Source organism: Zingiber officinale, chromosome 8A, assembly GCF_018446385.1.
Source record: "Zingiber officinale cultivar Zhangliang chromosome 8A, Zo_v1.1, whole genome shotgun sequence".
In the NCBI taxonomy this organism is placed as follows: domain Eukaryota; kingdom Viridiplantae; phylum Streptophyta; class Magnoliopsida; order Zingiberales; family Zingiberaceae; genus Zingiber; species Zingiber officinale.
Window position 1 is genome coordinate 2720677 of NC_056000.1, and position 19335 is coordinate 2740011.

A 19335-nucleotide genomic window follows, 5' to 3' on the forward strand; every position below is an offset into this window, starting at 1 on the left:
CACACACACACTCTCTCATATTTTCTCTTTTTTCATTCTCTCCTCATTTTTTTCATCATACTTTCTCTCTCATCATTATTTCTCTCTCTTCAATCTCTCTTACCATGTTCTCTCTCCATATTTCATCTCATTACATTTTCTCTCTTTTCATTTTCTTCCATCACACTCTCTCATCACACATACTCTCTCTCATTATTTTCTCTCTCTTCATTCTCTCCTTATTTTTTCATCATACTTTCTCTCTCCTCAATCTCTCTTACTATGCTCTCTCTCTCTCTCCATATTTTCTCTTATCACATTTTCTCTCTCTTCATTCTCTTTCATCACCCTCTCTCTCCTCATTTTATCTCATCACACTTTCCCTCTCTTCATTTTTTCTCATCACACATTCTCTCTCATCACATTTTCTCACCATACTTTCTCTTCTTAATCTCTTATTTTCTTTCATCACACTTTCTCTCTCTATATTTTTTTCCATCATTTTTTATCTCTCACCACACTTTCTCTCTCATCGTACTTTTTCTTTTCTCAATCTTTCCTATCATGCTGTCCCTCCTTATTTTCTCTCATCACACTTTCCCTTTTTTCATTTTTTCCAATCACACTTTCTCTCTTATCATTCTCTCTCATCATATATTTATCTTACATTCAACTTTATCTTCCATCTAATTTTTTCTCTTATTTACCTCTAAGGATAAAAAAAGAAATTTAAGTTCATTCTGATTGAAAATATTCAACTAACCAAACATTAATTTTAAGAATGATACCTAAATTTATACTCATTCTTATTTCATAATACTATGATACTCATTCTCATTTTGATTCTGAGGAGAGAACCTAACGCTACCTTAAAATGAGGGCATACATTTATTATTTTAAAACAGCTTCTCAAAGCAATCACAAAACTATCCTACTTATCCGGTCAAGGGACGGATTTACCACAAAACGTCAACAGATACTGCAGTTAATGTAGTGGATTTTGATTAACCTTACGCTGAAACCGCTTTTGCGGGGCGACTTAGGGCAGGGCCGGCTCTAAAGTTTGAAGGTCCAGTGTAAAAAAAACAATAAACAAGTGGGCCTCATCTTTTTAATCTAATTTTTAGCATCTTAAAAAATTATATGAAAAAAAAAGGTTCCACCGTAGGTGAGGTCATGCCCGGGTTAAGTTCTATAACTAGGGTCTAATAAAATTAAGGTCTCTTTGTTCATTATTTTAAGCCATTAATATTGCAATTGCCTAGAGCCCTAATAAAATTAGGTCATTATGATTATAAATCTTTGTTTATTATTTTAAACTATTAAGGTTGCAATTGCATCACGCGGACATGAATAAAGAAAACAAATATTTTAAAAAAATAAATAGAAAATAGAAGAGTTCATATTCCAAATTCCAAATGAACAAGTTTAAAATTAAAAAGGATCTTTTTATTTCTTGACAAATAAGGGGTGAAAAATTAATAAATTTTTTTTCTGATTCTTATTTTATTATAAGATTATAAGATGATCCACATATGTTTGGTAAAAATGGTGCTTCCCTATTTACATAATTACATTTTCCATTGGGGCCATTATGGTTACAAATATTTATTTATTATTTTTATAAAATATTTAATTGTCAATCCATTCACGTTGCATGCAGATTGCATACATGGAATGCTGCTTCGATTGCTGCCCCATTTACACCTTTTACCTATATTTTTAATGACTACAATTTAATTACACATTTATTTTTTTCCACCATATTTTGTAATTAGATTACACTCATTTATAGGACCAATTACCTTATCCAACGAATGTCAAGTTCATATGTTCTTGATTTCCACTGTATGATTTTGTCCTATTCTTCTTATCTTGAGAGAGAAGATTTCTATCTTTGGAGGGTGAAGATTTAAGGATATCTATCCATTGAAACTATACAACATAAATTAAATTTTATTGTTCATTAAATTTTAAACAATTTTATTTTGATAATAGTAAGGATTTATATTTTATTTTTATTATTATTATTATTTGAATATAAATATGTATCTAAAAAATATGATTCTATATATACAAACAGTATGAAAACAAGAAAAATAAAATAATTTATTTAATCTCAGAAAAATGTACAGATCGATTCCTAATATTTAAAATTAAAATTCAAAAAATAATTCAATTAAAATTTTAAATGAAAACTAATTAAATTTTCACAAGCAGAGAATACTTTAGAAAAAACAAAAGATAAAGAATTTTTTAAGCATCACAAAGTAAATGCATCAAATATTAATATTACTCAAGAAAATAATAGATGATGACATCACAAAAACTAAAAAACTAAATTTTATATAAAAATAAATTTTTTAGTTAATATGTTATTTTTTATATAAAAAAATGAACACGCCGTCTTAAATCCAAATATCCAAATGAAAACAATGGTCGAGAAAAAATTTAGGGTGTTTATGAAAAATGCACGTTTCTAAAAAAAATAGTGTGTGGTTTGTATTTTTTATATCTATTTTCTGAAAAAATAGATAGTATTTTTTGAAAAAATAGAGAATAATTAAAAATAATTTTCTGTTTTCTAGAAAACGCATGTTTATTATAAAATGAAATAAAAAATATGCAAATCAAACTTACTCTTAATTTTAAAAAAATATTAAATGCACCAATAATAATTTTTACTTAGGGGTCTCATCTTAAGACGGTTTGAGTGAACCTTGGCGCTGGCCTATCTTAACCAACCAGGGTTGGCTCTGACTTTGGGTGCTCGACTTCTAATGGGTCATCATCTGATGAGTCAGTTTTTTGACGAATCAGCTTCTGGAGGAGTCAGCTTCTTACGAGGTCGGCTTACGACGTATCAACTTTTGGCAAGATTGGCTTTTGAAACAGTCGAGATTATCTGGATCGTAATTTTTTATCTGCTCCTGGATCAAAAGTTGTTATAAATTAAATCTCATGGACTCTATTTGTATAACAAGTATAACAAGTGGGGGCTCATAAAATCTCACTTATAAATGAAGACTCCCTTTTGCAAAAGTCAGCTTCTCTCAAGGTCGGCTTATGGCGGATCAATTTCTGGCAAGGTCGGACTTATGTAGGAGTCGACTTCTTGCGAAATTGGATTCACTATAAGAAGGATTAATAGGATTTAAAGGGTCTTGCGTAATCTCTCCGATTTTCACGTCAATCCCTGAATAGTAGAGGAGTAACAAAAAATTGAAAATGAAGTGACAAGAAAAGAATGATAATGTGTAGACTCAGATGTTCCTATGGATGTAAAACTATGAGCGTAGTTTATACGACTGATGTGTGTCATAGGAGGTGAATAATGTTCGTGATTTTTATGTTCGTTTTTAAAATTAATTGAGTAAAATGGCAACAGAAGAAAGACAGAAAGAAAGAATGAGACAATGCTAACATACCAAGAGTTACTTGGTTCGGAGACTATAACTACTCTTATTCCAAGGCATGTATGTGAGAGTGCTTTTGATCGACAAATATTAATCAATCCAATGATTACAAGAATAATTACAACTTAAGTACATACAATTTGAAACGCAAATAATACCAACAACTTGGAGAATCAAATCTTTAGTGCAATTGTCGTTGGAGCAGCTTTTGGATGTTGAAGAGGCGTTTTCTGAGTAGCCCGAAGAAGCGGAAGTTGTTCAGAATGTTGTTGTCAAGCCACTGGTTGAAGGATGCTTTTATAGCTCGTTCAAAGTACTTGGACTGTGCTGACGTGGCGTGCTCTCGTTAAAAGTCGATCGATAAAAGTTATCCGCTTCCGGACGCCCAGACTATGACTTAGGCCCGTCCAATCCTCGTGCTCCAGCTCGGTGTTTTCTGAGTAGCTCGAAAAAGTGGAAGTTGTTCGGAATGTTGTTGTCAAGCCATTGGTTGAAGGATGCTTTTATAGCCTGTTCCAGGCGCCTGGACTGTGTTGACGTAGCGTGCTCTTGTTAAAAGTCGATCGATAAAAGTTATCCACTTCCGGACGCCCAGACCGTGACGTAGGCCCGTCTAATCCTCACGCTCCAGCTCGACGAAGAGATAAGTTCATCCACCCGGACCATCATGTTTTGCCAACTTCAATTTCGTGCAAAACAAGATTAGTCCAAGCAAATAATATGTAAGGAATGACACGATTTGACAGCTTTAAAACTGTCCAGTCCTGACTTTGAGTTTCGCTAAAACTCTAGGTTGGACCGACGTCTACTGTTCTCTCTTTGGGGAACGCGTCTTCACCAATTCCTCTTAAGAGGATTTACCTTTTATCAGATCGGTCCTCCAAACCGTTTAAACTTTTGCTCAGTATCCGAGACTTCAGGTCTTCATTCTAAACATCCAATCCATGACTCATCTAGTCTTCCACTTGGTGTCCATGACCCCTAAGATTTTCACATAGAGTCCTTGACTCTAGGATTTCACTCAAAGTCCTCAACCCATTGAGACTTTGCCCTGTCCCCCTGACTAGGGCTTCGTTGCCTAACTGCAGCTAGGACTTTCCACCTGCCTAACCGCAACTAAGACTTTTCTTTGCCTAACATCACTTAGGACTTTCCTGCACACTTAGTTCAACTTGTTCGACAATAAGACAACTTAACTTTGAACCCCTTTGCCATTATCAAAACACAGGTTTGATCATCTGGTGCTCCCTGCACCAACATGGATTCTCTGGTTTGTTTTTCCATGTTCTCCTCTTGGTCCCCTTCACAATTGTGGTCAGATCGTAGTTGAAATCTGGTCGCAATTGACTACGATCTCTCCTTGGATTCATATTCCCACATAGGTTATAGTTTGGGTTGGGACAGACATCCAGATTTCAACCGTGATCTAACCATAATTGCGAAGGGGACCATGAAAAAGTAGACCTGCCCTCCAAATCTATGGACTATCCATTGACTTTTGGTTTATCTCGGGGCAAGCAAGGCCTATCTCGAGGCAAGCAAGGTTGCATCGCAAGTGGGATCCCTTTTTTACACATCCCTTTGTGCACGAATTTCTTCACCAAAATGAGAGGGCGTGTTAACTTTGCAAGGACACTAGTAGAGGTTGATGTATCTAAAGAACTACCAGCTGTAAGTACCCTATGATAGTTTTGATGTGATCAACTAAGTCAAATTAGGTCCTGTTATATTTAATCCTTGTGTCTAAGTGTATAGGAACTTAGAAGCACAATAAGTCGAGCGAGAGATGCAGCCGGCGAGAAGGACGACACGAAAAAGAGTTGACAGGCTCAGTGCATCCGAGGGACAAGGTGCTATGGAAGAGTATGATGGTGGATGAGAAGGAAGCACGTGGTGTTTCCAAGGGATGAGAAGTCGGAGCGGAAGATTACTCAAGAAAGCTAAAAGATAGGTTCGAGTGGGCCCAAATTCGAACGGCCAAAATCACCCAAGTGAACGGAGCCGGAGCAGAAGGCCGAACAAAATCTCAACTCAGAGTTAACTCTTATTCGGGCCCTCAGAGCTATTTCAGGCACTCAGAGTCTGGGGTGCCTGGAGCTGCTCTGGGCACTCGGACCACTTTAGTGCCCTTGGGGGTACCTTGACGACTCGACACTGTGGATCAACGTTAGCAACGGTTCAGGCGCCCGAAGCAGGATAAAATTTTATCTCTTGTCCGTTGCGTAGCCGTTTGCGAGAAGATGAGATTTGGCATGTTGGAGGCACCCAATCCGAGTGCCCGAATCGTGCCACATTAGCAAATGACCAGTTTCGATTAGTGGATTATAAATAGAGCTCTGGTCTTTTCCATTTCATACAACATACTTTGTACTTCGAATCTCTTTCTATTTTTCACTTCCAAACTTTATTTCCACTCACGAGGCTTCTCAGCCTCTAACATTTTGTTCGAAAAAGAGATCCTCATAGTGAGCTTATTTTTCTTGGAGTAGCAATCTTCTAATTGTCAACTAAGTAAATTGTTTGTCTCATATTCTTTTAATTATGTTATCTTTTTCTTTAAGTGTGTAAGTGTTTTAAAGCTCGATAGTTTAAGAAAGGTATTTGTTATTTTATTGTACAGGGCAATTCATCCTCTTTTGTCGGTCGCAAGGGACTAACAATTGGTATCAGAACCCAACCACTTCATAAGGACTAACCACTGATCGGAACACAAAAGATGATGCCCGGAAAAGCATCCACTCACCGAAGTTCGAGGGAGACTTTGCCCACTGGAAGAAGAATATGGAGGTATATATATTTCAAAATCGATTTTGATATATTTCTAATTTTGAAAAATGGTTTTACAGTACCTACCGATAATAACAGTGAGCTAAAGAAAGGGAAAATCTAGACGAAGAAGGAACAAGCAGAATTTGTGACTAACGGAAAAGTAGAATTCCATCTGTTAAGCATGTTGCCGTTATAAGAGATCAATAGAACCAAAGTCTATAAATCTGCAAAAGATCTCTAGAAAAAATTCCTGGAGCTTCACGAAGGATCCTTCTAAGCCAAATTAGACATCCTTCAACATCTTTTTGAGAGTTAGCGTCGTCGACGGACGGCATGGTCAGACAGAAGATCGTACAGCGAAAGCTTCCACTGTCATTTCAGAGATATGCTCAGTCTACTAAGGTACTGTGTCAGGGACACTTTATTGACATGTTCCTTTAGGGAAAGCTTGGGATAGTGTGCCCACTCGTGCACACACGCTATAGGAGCCCTATGTAAAAGGGGGTCCAGGCATCGATGGAGGTATGCTTCTCTCGTGATTTCTACTGTTGAGCTACAGTTTCTGTTTCTTCTTGCTTCACTGGAAGCTGACTTGAGCGTCGGAGGGCCATCGCCGGGACTCCTTCCCCGACTCGGCACTAACTCTGATTGTGTTGCAGGTGGGAGCGAAGTCTACAGGAGGTCGACAGAGCATCACGTCCCCAGCCTTCGTCTCTCTGACTTTCGGACAAATATCATTTCACAAACATATATACTAAAACGTGTTTCCTCCAAAAATGTCTCATTCTACATGCAACTCTAGCTCAAATTCTAGCTCGACAAGCGAAGACAAAGTCCATGTTGAAATCGATGAGCAAGCTTATGATTCAGGTGAATAACTGATGTTATTGGTTCTTTAACAACACCAACAACTTATAGAAGCATATCAGAGGAGGAACACATACAGAAGAACAAGGTTTGCCCAAAGAAATCGTGAAGCCGGGCATGAGAGGCTTGTCAATGATTATTTCTCTATAAACCCTGAGTATCACGATGAAATAATTCGAAGATAATTTAGAATGGAAAAAGAGTTATTTCTTTTGCATAGTGAATGGATTAGAGAATCATTCAGCGTTTTTCAACATAGGGGTGATGCTGTGTGAAGAAAAGAGTTGTCACTATTACAAAAATGTATTGGTGCAGCGGGGCCGGCAAGAGGGGGGTGAATTGCCTGAAAAATTAAAGTATACACTCCTTAAGAACTTTCAACTCAAAACTAAATAGCAACAACTAAAGTAAAAGGCATAATTAAAATAAGAGATAAGGAATTAACTTGATTACAACTAAAACAGTTGTTAATCCAAGGCGGTTGAATAGCTCTACTAGAATGTCTCCTTCACTGTAGCGGAGAAGCCTTTTTTCCACACTAAAAGAGCTTACAAGTTGGTAGGAATTGAATGCTTGAATGAATGAATATTTCCTAGCTCCAGGGGCCTTTAAATAGCTCCTGGAAATCCTATCTCGAAGGTCCAAGGCGCCTCCAACAAGGTCCAAAGCGCCTCTAACAAAGTCGAACGAATAAAACTTTGTCCGCACTCAAATGGTCATCTTTGACCTGTCGAAGGCGCCTCAAACAAGATTGAAGGCGCCTCCAAGGTGGAGGCGCCTCCAATACTGGCTTGAGGCGCCTTAAGCTTTATTTCAAGCTTGCTTTCTCCTTGCTTTGACTTCCGAAGCTTCATGCGTTTGGGTGATCCGACCAACCAAAATACGGTTTACCCGAACCCAACTTTTGGCCTTCTCCTCGAGCAGTCTTCCGTCCCGACTTTACGTCCCTCGAACATTGCGCACGTTTTTCTCGCCCACGGGCAGTACTCTTCCACAGCTTTCTCATCCTTCGGACGCACTGAACTCGTCCACTCCCTTCCTGTGCCGTCCTTCTCGCTAGCTGTATCTTCCGCTCGACTTCCTGCACTCCGAAGCTCCTACACACTTAGACACAGGGATAAAAAATAAACAGGACCTAACTAACTTGGTTGAGCACATCATAACAACTACGGGGTCCAATAATCTCTCCCTTTTTTATGTGCATCAACCCAAATTTAAGTTAGGGTAAAATCAAACAAATAGTAATTTAAGAAAATTACTAAACTGACATTTAAAGCACAAGAATTGCATTAATAGAATTTGCAACATAAAATTAAGTGATGGATTTAACATAATTATTTAAATATTTAAACAGAATTTGAACCCATATATTTTTTGAAAACAAACTCCCCCTGAATGTGTACGTTTTCTCTCCCTCTTATAATAAAATTTTCAACTTGGGCATATCTCTCTCCCTTTGATCACAGCAAAAACGGGGTATAAAGAAAATTTAAGTAAACTAAATGTTGTAAAAAAATCTAATTTTAGAAGAAGTTTATGTAAAAAGTGTGAAAAATTTTCCAAAAAAAAATTATGCAAGAAATATTTTCTAAGTAAAAATTATTTTTTGAAGAATTTTCAAGAAAATGTTTAATAAAAACTTTTCAAAGGATTATTTAATTCTAATTCTAATACTTTTAACAGAAAGTTAATTAAACATTTATATTTCAATATTTCAGCTTCTAGGTCGTGGCGAGACACTAAGTCTTCTTGATTATTGGAGCAATAACCACTTCCTTAGACAAAACTTTATAAAGAAATTTTAAACATTTAATCTCTTTTCTGACAATCTTAATTCAATAACAATTTAAATTTAGCACAGATTTTGGAACCCAATAGAGGTTCCTTCCTACAGAATTAATCAAAAATCTGGGGGGTACATAAGTTTTAGGAATTTTCCTAAGTTGACCTTGATGCTTTCTAATATACCAGTTTAATTTACCAAAAATTCTTAATTTTGATATTTGGAAAACATTTGAACATGCAGCAGATTTCAACTTTTCAATTTGCATTTTCAAATGAACATTTTCTGATTTTAACTTATCTAGCAATTTACTTAAATCAGCGTTCTCATTTTCTAATTTAAGTAAATCTTTAGAAAGAGATTTAATAAACTTAAAGGATTACTTGGGAGTTAGATTACGTACCTCACTTACCTGTATATCTGTAGCTCCCCCTTCATCGCAACTTTCTTCTTCTGATGTTCCTCCCCCTCCATCTATGCTCATTTCTGAGCTTGACTATTCTTCCAGCTAATGGTTAGCCATTAGCGCTAACCCTGAGAATTCTTCGACGTCTGATTCAGAGGATGAGTCTGACCATGTGACCTTCAGGTTCTTCTGTTTGGAGGAAGATTGTCGCTTTTCCTTTAATTATTTTTTCCTTTTTCTTCAATTTTGGGCAGTCATCTTTATTGTGCCCTTCTTCATTGCAGTTGTAGCAACGAATCGTCCTTTTATTTCGCCGAAGCCTCTTTGTTTGCGATCTAAATTTATATTAAAAATTTTATTGAAACGTCTTACCAATAGAGCTGCTTCGGATTCGTCGATCAAGGCTTCGGAGTCAGAACTGTTTATTCTTGCCTTTAAGACAATGTTCTGACTAGTCTTCTCTACTCCATTGGGCTCTGCAACTCGAGATTCGTGAAGTTTAAAAGTAGAAAATAAATTTTCTAAAGTACTTACCTCGAAGTCCTTAGAGATGTAGTATGCATCTACTAAGGATGCCCATTCTGGAGTTCTGGGGAAGACGTTGAGCGCGTACCGGATCGAGTCCCGGTTCGTTACTTCTTCTCCAAGGTTGCTTAGTTGAGTTATTAGCTCCTTAATCCTTGCTTGGAGTTGCATTACCTTCTCGCCATTGTTCATCCGGAGGTTCGTAAGCTGAGTCCGGAGGATGTCGCGTCTTGCAAGCTTCGCTTCGGAGGTACCTTCGTGAAGCTCCAGGAATTTTTCCCAGAGGTCTTTCACGGAGTCGTAGCTTCCGATCCGACTTACCTCCTGAGGCGGTAAAACGCTGAGCAGGTGGAACTCAGCCTTTCCATTGGCGACGAAGTCTGCTTGTTCCTTCTTTGTCCAGTTGAATTCTTCTTTGTCTTTTGGCGTTGCATATCCATATTTCATTATTAAAAGTATATCAAATTCAGTTTTAAAAAATACCTTTATTTTTCGCTTCCAAGTAGCGAAGTCTCCGTCGAACTTCGAGGGATGAATGCTCACGCCGCCCATCGTCCTGATCTTTGTGCTTCAGTCGGCGGTTAGTCCTTCTGAGGCTGTCGGACTCTGATACCACTTGTTGGTGCAGCAGGGTCGACAAGAAGGGGTGAATTGTCTGAAAAATTAAAGTATACCCTCCTCAAAGAACTTTCAACTCAAAACTAAATAACAACAATTAAAGTAAAAGACAGAATTAAAATAAGAGACAAGGAATTAACTTGGTTACAACCAAGATGATTGTTAATCCAAGGCGGTTGAATAGTTCCACTAGAATGTCTCCTTCACTGTAGGCGGAGAAGCCTTTTTTACATACTAAAAGAGCTTACAAGTTGCTAAGAATTGAATGCTTGAATAAATGAATATTTCCTAACTCCAGGGGCCTTTAAATAGCTCCTGAAAATCCTATCTCGAAGGTCCAAGGCGTCTTCAACAAGGTCCAAGGCACCTCTAACCAAGTCAGACGGATAAAACTTTATCCGCGCTCAAATGGTCATCTTTGACCTGTCGGAGGCGCCTCAAACAAGATTGAAGGCGCCTCCGATGTGGAGGTGCCTCCAATGTTTGATTGAGGCGCCTCCAAGGTGGAGGCGCCTCCAATACTGGCTTGAGGCACCTTAAGCTTTATTTCAAGCTTGCTTTCTCCTTACTTTGACTTCCGAAGCTTCATGCGTTTGGGTGATTTCGGCCAACCAAAATAGGGCTCACCTGAACTCAATTTTCGGCCTTCTCCTCGAGCAGTCTTCCGTCCCAGCTTTACGTCCCTCGAACGTCGCGCACGTTCTTCTCGCCCACCAGTGCACTCTTTCGCAGCTTTCTCATCCTTCGAAAGCACCGAGTTCGTCGGCTCCCTTCCCGTGCCGTCCTTCTCGCTAGCTGCGTCTTCCGCTCGACTTCCTGCACTCCTAAGCTCCTGCACACTTAGACACAGGGATAAAAAACAAACAGGATCTAACTAACTTGGTTGATCACATCAAAACAACCACGGGACCCAACAAAATGCACCGCTGCGATTCGTCAACTGGCTTACGAAGTCCCTGCCGATCATCTTGATGAGTACCTACGTATGAGTGAATCAACTGCCATCAAGTATTTTTTTCAAGTTCTACGAATATGTGGTTGAAATATTTGGTGATAGGTACTTGAGAATGCCAAATGCTGATGATGTTCAAATTCTTCTTCAAATGCATGATGAGAGACACGGCTTCGCTGACCTATCTATGACATGCATTCTTTGGGGTCGCCGGTTCATGTTACGATATTAACGTGTTATATGAATCTCTCATATTCAACAACGTCTTGCAAGGAAATGCACCAAAGATTAATTTCACGATGAATGACACTGTATATACGAAGGGTTATTATCTAACAGATGGAATATATTCCGAGTGGGCTACTTTCGTTATGGTATTTCCTTGCCTGGAGGATCCCAAGAGGAAGTTGTTTAAGGAAAGACAGAAGTGTGCAAGAAAAGATGTCGAATGGGTATTTGAGGCGCTCCAATCTCGATAGTCGATTGGCAGAGGTCTAGCTCGTTATTGGTATAAGAAAAAGTTAAAACAAATCATGTTAGCATGTATTATTTTGCATAACATGATTGTTGAGGATGAGGGAAGTCACGTGATAAATTGGTATAATGATGAAGGTGATGAACCCGCACAACCTATCTATGACTCAAATCGAGGATTTTAGGATTATGTTCGGACAAATTCTGAACTATATGACACTCAAGTTCATCATCAACTTCGCGCCGACTTAGTTGAGCATATCTGAAGACAATACAACAACAATCTATGAATTAACATTTCATATGTTATTTTTAATTTCATCATAATATGGTTTATTCGAAGTTATTGTTGCATTTTAATTTCATAATTACATGATAATTTTAAATAAATTTTATTTTCCCAACTTTATAATTTTAACCGCTTAGTTGTCATAAGGCACACCCACATATTATGCTAAATTTTTTTCTAGTTTGGCTGCTTCAGCTTTTCTTCAAAGAAAAATACAACATAAGAAGTATTTAGACAAAGCGTGTTTATGCATTGTTTAAATACTTTTTCTGTTATGGTATTTCTCACATATATCTATTTTATTTAATAAATATATTTAAAAAATTTTAATATTATTTTGTAAAAATAGTAAAATTATTTTTTACAGTAAAATTATTATTAAAAAAATAATAATAATTTAAATATTTTAAAATATATTTAAAATAAAATATATTTATTTAGAGGGTGTTTGACTGAGCTTATAAGTTCTCTAAAATAACTTATAAGCTGTTTTGGAGCTTATAAGCTCTTCAAATTTGTTTGGTAAATTTTTTTTCAAACAACTTATAAGCTGTCAAAATAAGTTGTTTTGGAGCTTATAAGCTGTTTTTAAAAAAGTATGGAAGACCCTACTTTTTAAAAAAAGATCTTATTTTAATAATTTGTTTCTCTAAAATATCCTTATATAATTTCATAAATCCCCATCTTATCCTCCATAAATTTTTATAAGCCTAATATATTTTTATCTCCGCCGACTTTTCTTCCAACGTTGTATCATCTTCTCCGCCAATGTCTCTTTCTAATTTTCTCTCTCCCGATGCAGAAATTTACCGAAACCCCTCTATTAATAAAAATCTCAAAACCTTCTATTAATAGTATTATACCCTTTTTGATAATTTTATTAATAAAAAGATCTTATAATACCAAACACATCAATATCTTTAAGTTGATTGTAATAAGTTCACCCAAACACTTTAACAACTTATTTTTAAAATAAGACTTAACAACTTATAAACTCCTAAAATAACTTATAAATTGTACGAGCTTATAAGTTATTTTTAATAAATTTAGCCAAATACTCTCTTAATATGATATAATTTTAGGATGATTGAATAGACTGTAAAATTCAATCATTATTATGAATGTTAATATTAAAAGAATATGGATAAAAGATATTTATTATATAATAGTAAATTTTATACTTTTAATGAGATAATAAATATTATTATATTATAATGAAAATGAAGTGTGGATATGGAGTTACAAGAGCACCTTTTTGCCCTTTAACCGTCACACCTCATTGTTACCGGTGACGTTATCCTTGCTGGTTTTCCGTAACCGAAGTGCCTGACATCCTCCCTAATCCGCAACTTCCCGGGTAACTCTACTCTTGGTCTAGATAAACCGCTTCTCTAATAGTGCCATCTGGGATATAAGTTGACCGGATCTTTAGATCAGCCACGTGGGTACGGCAGTTTCTTTCCTTTCAAGCAATCCCAAAAAGCTTCTGCAAGCAGTCTGTTCTTATTTAGCTTTCCGCGTCAGTGATCCTTCACCATCACATCCTTATAGACACCAAACGATCAACACTACAATAATTCATGCCTCCACCAAACACATTCAATTCATGTTTCCCTCAACAATTCAGTTATTCACAGTAATTCGCGAACATGGTTTAGCACAATTCCTTCACTCTACAGAGCAAGCAACACCATTTCCCAACCATCACAATTGGCATCCCACCAGAAATATGCGCAGAAATAAAGCACCACTGCGCTAGTGTTGGGCATGATTGCATTGCATGAATGACATGGCTAAGAAGAGTAACAATGCTGCTGCTCTTCTCGTTCCCTTCTTGTTCTCCTTGATCTTAGTTTTGGTGATTGCCATCTCGCTTTCCTACGATAAAGTGAATCGCATCCTCCCAATTAGCACTCTCGAGCACCAAGAGCAAGAGGCAATGATGAGAAGCAGTACTGTGAGCGACGAATCTAGCACAGAGTCGGAGGGCTGTGACTTGTTCTCCGGGAGGTGGGTTTTCGATGACGAGAGGCGCCCATTGTATTCGGGATTACAGTGCGAGTACATGCATGATGAGGTAGCTTGCGAGAAGTATGGCCGGAGGAATCTCAAGCATCAGCAATGGAGGTGGCAGCCAAATGGATGCGACATCCCCAGGTATGATACTTCAAAGAAATTCCTCATCTGTTGCAGTTCTAAGAGATTATTAATTATTTCTTTTAGGAATTTAGAGCATGATTAGATACATTATTAGAGATCAGTCACTCTAAAGTTAACTTTTCTGGAAAAGTATAAGAAACCAAAGTATATATCATATTTCTTAATCATTGGACAACAATCTGCCTGCCAAATAACTTTGATGCTACAGCTTTGTAATTGTAATGGTATAGTCTATAGTCTGATTTGGTGGAAAGTTTCATAATTATTTGTAATTATGGACGCAAACAGGTTTGATGCTGGCAAATTTCTGACAAGATTAATAGGAAAAAGAATTGTGTATGTGGGCGATTCCCTCAACCGGAATCAATGGGTATCAATGGTGTGCATGGTGGAGTCTTTTATAAGCAGTGAGAGCAAATCTATGATCTATAATGGCTCACTGATGTCCTTTAGAGCAAAGGTAAAAACGTTCCATGTCTGCACTGTAAACTTATGTTTGAGCTTCTGAAACTTATGTTTGTCTTGGAGCATAATTTGCAGGATTTCAATGCATCGATTGACTTCTACTGGTCTCCTTTGTTGCTAGAATCTAACTGTGATGATCCAGTGAACCACAGAAAGACAAACCGCATCATGCGGGCGAATTCGATCGAGACGCATGCTCGACAATGGGCAGATGCGGATATACTCGTGTTCAACTCTTATTTATGGTGGAAACAGCCTGGGATGAAGATGAAGGTCTTGTAAGTTACAGAAAGAAAACATTTGTGTGCTCTATTACTTTCTTTTGTTGGCCTAATTTAACTGATTTGAGTTTCATGTCTTTGGCAAGGCATGGATCGTTTGAGGATGAGATCAAGAAGGTAGAGGAGTTGGAGATGGTAGAGGGCTTTGAGTTAGCACTCAAGGAATGGTCCGGTTGGCTCGAATTGAATCAGAACCCCAATGCCAAGCTTTTCTTTGTCAGCTTGTCACCAACACATGTTTGGTCAGTATTGCCATTCAGATTCGTTACTGCATTGTCTAGCTAGTTGATTGATACACAAACTCACAATGAAAGGTGATTTTGGCAGGGGAGATGAGTGGGGTGCAGCAAGCAATCAAAATTGCTACAATGAAACAGAACCAATTCACAGAGAAGGGTATGCAAGTAGAGGATCAGATCACAAGATGTTGCACATGGTTGAGAACACCATCATGAAAATGAGGCGAAAAGGCCTAAGCGTGCAGTTACTTAACATAACTCAGCTGTCAGAGTATCGAAAAGACGGGCATCCCTCCGTTTACAGAAGATATTGGGTTAATCTAACTCAAGAACAACTTGCCAACCCTACTAGCTATTCGGACTGCACACATTGGTGTCTTCCAGGAGTTCCTGATGCATGGAATGAGCTCCTTTATAGTTACATTGTTTTGTAAACAGGATGTAATTTCTACCTATTTTTCCTGCTCAATTGAAGCAACAACAGAGTTTCTTAGAATAGTTTGTTTAGCAAATTGAGAATTCCCTGCAGTCTTATTAAAATTGTCACATCCATTAAAATGTTGATGATGAAACAGGGTAGGTCAGCAGTGGTGTCATCTCCTTTTGACTGAACTACTAGTCTACTACCTCGTTTCAAGATATGATGGTTGTTGTTCACCAGCTTAATAGATAGTGTAATCACATTTCCTTCCGATTGAATCCATTGATCGATATCAATGGACTAATCTGCATTTCAGTATGTAAATGGCATCAGCAACTTTATGGTCGGTAATAGCTAGTTCATCCATGCACCTAATTAGTTACTATATGTCAAACTCTTATCTTTTAAGATAAACCTTTAACAGTTTGTGGAAATTTTAAACTAATTAAATTCTTCAAACGCAAGTTACATGAGCAAGACGAACTCTAGCTACATCAAATTCTTCAAAAGGACATGGTGGTTATCTTTCTCTAGAAGTAAGAGAGGGTAAGGAAAGTCCCCACGGGCTGGAGCAGTTGGAAGGATGCTTGACGCTTGCAACGAAGGTTCAGGGGTCGAGGGTCGCCAGTTGCACACGGGCGAAAACCTCGGTCTGCTGTGCTTTAAATTTCACTCGACCCCCAGTCACCTCTTCTGTCCAACTTAATCATGATTTATCCTCTTTGGATATCTGTGGGGCTAGATCCAGAGGCCGCTAAGATGACGATTCCACTTTTTGCAAGAGAGGGTAAGGAAAAGAATCCTCACTGTAGACTTTATGAGCCAAAAGTCAGATCGATGAGAAATTGAAATTAAGGTCAGATCGACAAGATCAACTCGGCCAAAAGTTGCATCTTGTCCACCAACCCTAACCAAACCTGAGACCAGTTAATTGATTAGTAATTACAAATTTCAAAAGCACTCTGTTGGTGCATGCGAAAGAATTGCTAAAATGCATGAAATATGATTTATTTATTATTTTTAGAGAAAAGAAAAGGTTAAAAACATCATTATGATGCGTTGTCTAAAAGAGTTTACTTGCAAACTTGTGAAGGAAGCTGAAATTACTATGTCTAACAAAGACCCTAGCGAAGTGGGTGCACCAAGCCACCAACTGCCTCACGGTTCAACGATCAGTTTGATCATAGGATATATATGTATATATGAACGATGTAAAAATAACTCGAAAAAGCATGCACAAAATCCAAACCTAATCTGCCAACCATAGCTCATGTTCACTAGCTAACCGCTATATAAGACGACGTAAACGTTCTTCTTTCCATTCTACATCGGTCACTGCCTCCCTGATATCTCAAACTTCCAAGCACTACCACTGCTTGTATGGAGTGTTTCCCCAAAATTAATCTTCTTCTCACCTTCCTTTTAGCTCTCAATTCACTTCTCTTTTATGGAATCGACGCAGAAGTGCAGCACCACGACTTCGTGGTGAGCACTCGATCTTTCTTAGTGTACTGATCTACTACTCGAGTGAATCAAAGCCATGAATGACTGCGTGTATATGCAGGTGCAAGAGACGCCGGTGAAGAGGCTGTGCGTGGCTCATAATATCATCACCGTCAACGGGCAGTTTCCGGGGCCGACCATTGAGGTCAAGAACGGCGACACGATCATTATCAATGTCGTCAATCAAGCGAGATATAATGTCACACTTCACTGGTACTCTATACATTACTTAGATGCCCATTGATTGGTAATCAAATTACTTGCATATATATTTGACGGTGGCTTATGTGGTGATTAAGGCATGGAGTGAGGCAGCTGAGGACGGCGTGGGCGGACGGGCCGGAGTTTGTGACGCAGTGCCCCATCAAGCCAGGCGGCAGCTACAGGTACAGGTTCACGATCCAGGGACAGGAAGGGACGCTGTGGTGGCATGCGCACAGCTCCTGGCTCAGGGCCACTGTCTATGGAGCTCTCATCATCCGCCCCAAGGAAAACACTTCCTACCCATTCGCCATGCCTAAGAGAGAGATCCCTCTGATACTTGGTACGCCATTGACAAATAACAAGTATACAGTCCATGGCTTTGCAGCTGAAGGTTTTAATTTGTGACGAAAACAGGGGAGTGGTGGGACAGGAATCCCATTGACGTCGTCAGAGAAGCAACGCGCACCGGTGGCTCTCCCAACATCTCCGATGCCTTCACCATCAACGGCCAGCCCGGTGATCTCTATAACTGCTCCCACAAAGGTCCTCCTCCATTACCCGAAGTATTCTTGACATTCGTGATTAATTAATTAATTACCTGCTGAATGCTGATCGATTGATTGCAGAGACCACTGTGATTCCGGTGAAGGCCGGCGAGACGAATCTCCTCCGTTTCATTAACGCTGCGCTCAACAACGAGCTCTTCGTCGCCATCGCTAATCACAAGATGACGGTGGTGGCCACCGACGCCTCGTACACCAAGCCCTTCACCACCTCCGTGCTCATGCTCGCTCCGGGTCAAACCACCGACGTGCTCGTCACCATGGACCAACCTCTCTCCCGCTACTACATCGCGGCGCGCGCCTACGCCAGCGCCAAGAACGTAGCCTTTGACAACACCACCACCACCGCCATCCTCGAATACGACTGCGGTTGCGCCCAACCGGCTCCACCCCCACCGCCCATCTTCCCCGCACTCCCGGCCTACAACGATACCGCCGCCGTCTCAGCCTTCAACGCCGGGATTAAGAGCCCCTCCTCCGTCGAGGTCCCCGGCCCCGTCGATGAGAACCTTTTCTTCACCGTTGGTCTCGGCCTCTTTGACTGCCCCAAAGGAAAGACTTGCGAGGGGCCCAACAACAGCCGCTTCGCCGCCAGCATGAACAATGTCTCGTTCGTTTTCCCAGGGGTCACCTCCCTACTTCAGGCCCACTACCATCGGCTGCCGGGCGTCTTCACCACCGACTTCCCGGCGGTGCCACCCGTGGCCTTCGACTACACGGCGGAGAACGTGAGCAGTAGCCTGTCGCAGCCGGTGGAGGGGACGAAGGTGTACAAGCTGAAGTACGGCTCGGTAGTGCAGCTGGTGCTGCAGGGCACCAACATCGTCACCGGCGAGAATCACCCGATCCACATCCACGGCTACGACTTCTACATTCTAGCGGAGGGGTTCGGGAACTTCAACCCGGCGAAGGACAACGCCAAGTTCAACTTGGTGGACCCGCCGATGCGCAACACCGTGGGCGTGCCGGTGAACGGCTGGGCCGTGATCCGCTTCGTGGCGAACAACCCCGGCATCTGGCTCATGCACTGCCACTTGGACGTGCACATCACTTGGGGACTGGCCATGGCCTTCCTGGTGGAAAATGGAGAGGCGGAGCTGCAGTCCCTTGAATCCCCGCCCCTTGATCTGCCGGCTTGCTGACCAACTTCATTCATCATTTTACATAATCGCTACAGAAATTTTAAGAGTTCACATCATTCGATTCGATAAAAACATCTATGATTTTGTTAATGGTAAATAAAATTTGCTTCAAATTATTCACTCAGCTCTTCCAACCGATGTTTTGTCCGCATAAGCCTTGTTAGTTGACTAGATTTTAAAAAGTATTGACTGAGATCTTGTCGCCGAATTTGGCAATTCTGCCACATTTAGCAAGTAGTCATTAGTCCCATAAATTGAAGGCCCAAAAGGGCCAAAGCC

General features: G+C 39.5%; 2 protein-coding genes across 2 annotated transcripts; both read left to right on the forward strand.

The window, feature by feature from the left end:
• The first annotated feature begins 13700 nt into the window (after positions 1-13700).
• On the forward strand, positions 13701-15721 carry LOC122011897 (protein trichome birefringence-like 34). The gene is made up of 5 exons (XM_042568330.1): positions 13701-14235; positions 14527-14698; positions 14779-14981; positions 15071-15226; positions 15312-15721. The coding sequence occupies exons 1-5, from the start codon at positions 13859-13861 to the stop codon at positions 15655-15657; spliced, it is 1254 nt and encodes a 417-aa protein (XP_042424264.1). The 5' UTR covers positions 13701-13858; the 3' UTR covers positions 15658-15721.
• A 1229-nt stretch (positions 15722-16950) lies between these two features.
• Positions 16951-19176, forward strand: LOC122011894 (laccase-3-like). Its single transcript, XM_042568327.1, has 5 exons — positions 16951-17129; positions 17209-17360; positions 17447-17691; positions 17766-17894; positions 17978-19176. The coding sequence occupies exons 1-5, from the start codon at positions 17025-17027 to the stop codon at positions 19054-19056; spliced, it is 1710 nt and encodes a 569-aa protein (XP_042424261.1). The 5' UTR covers positions 16951-17024; the 3' UTR covers positions 19057-19176.
• Positions 19177-19335: the final 159 nt, after the last annotated feature.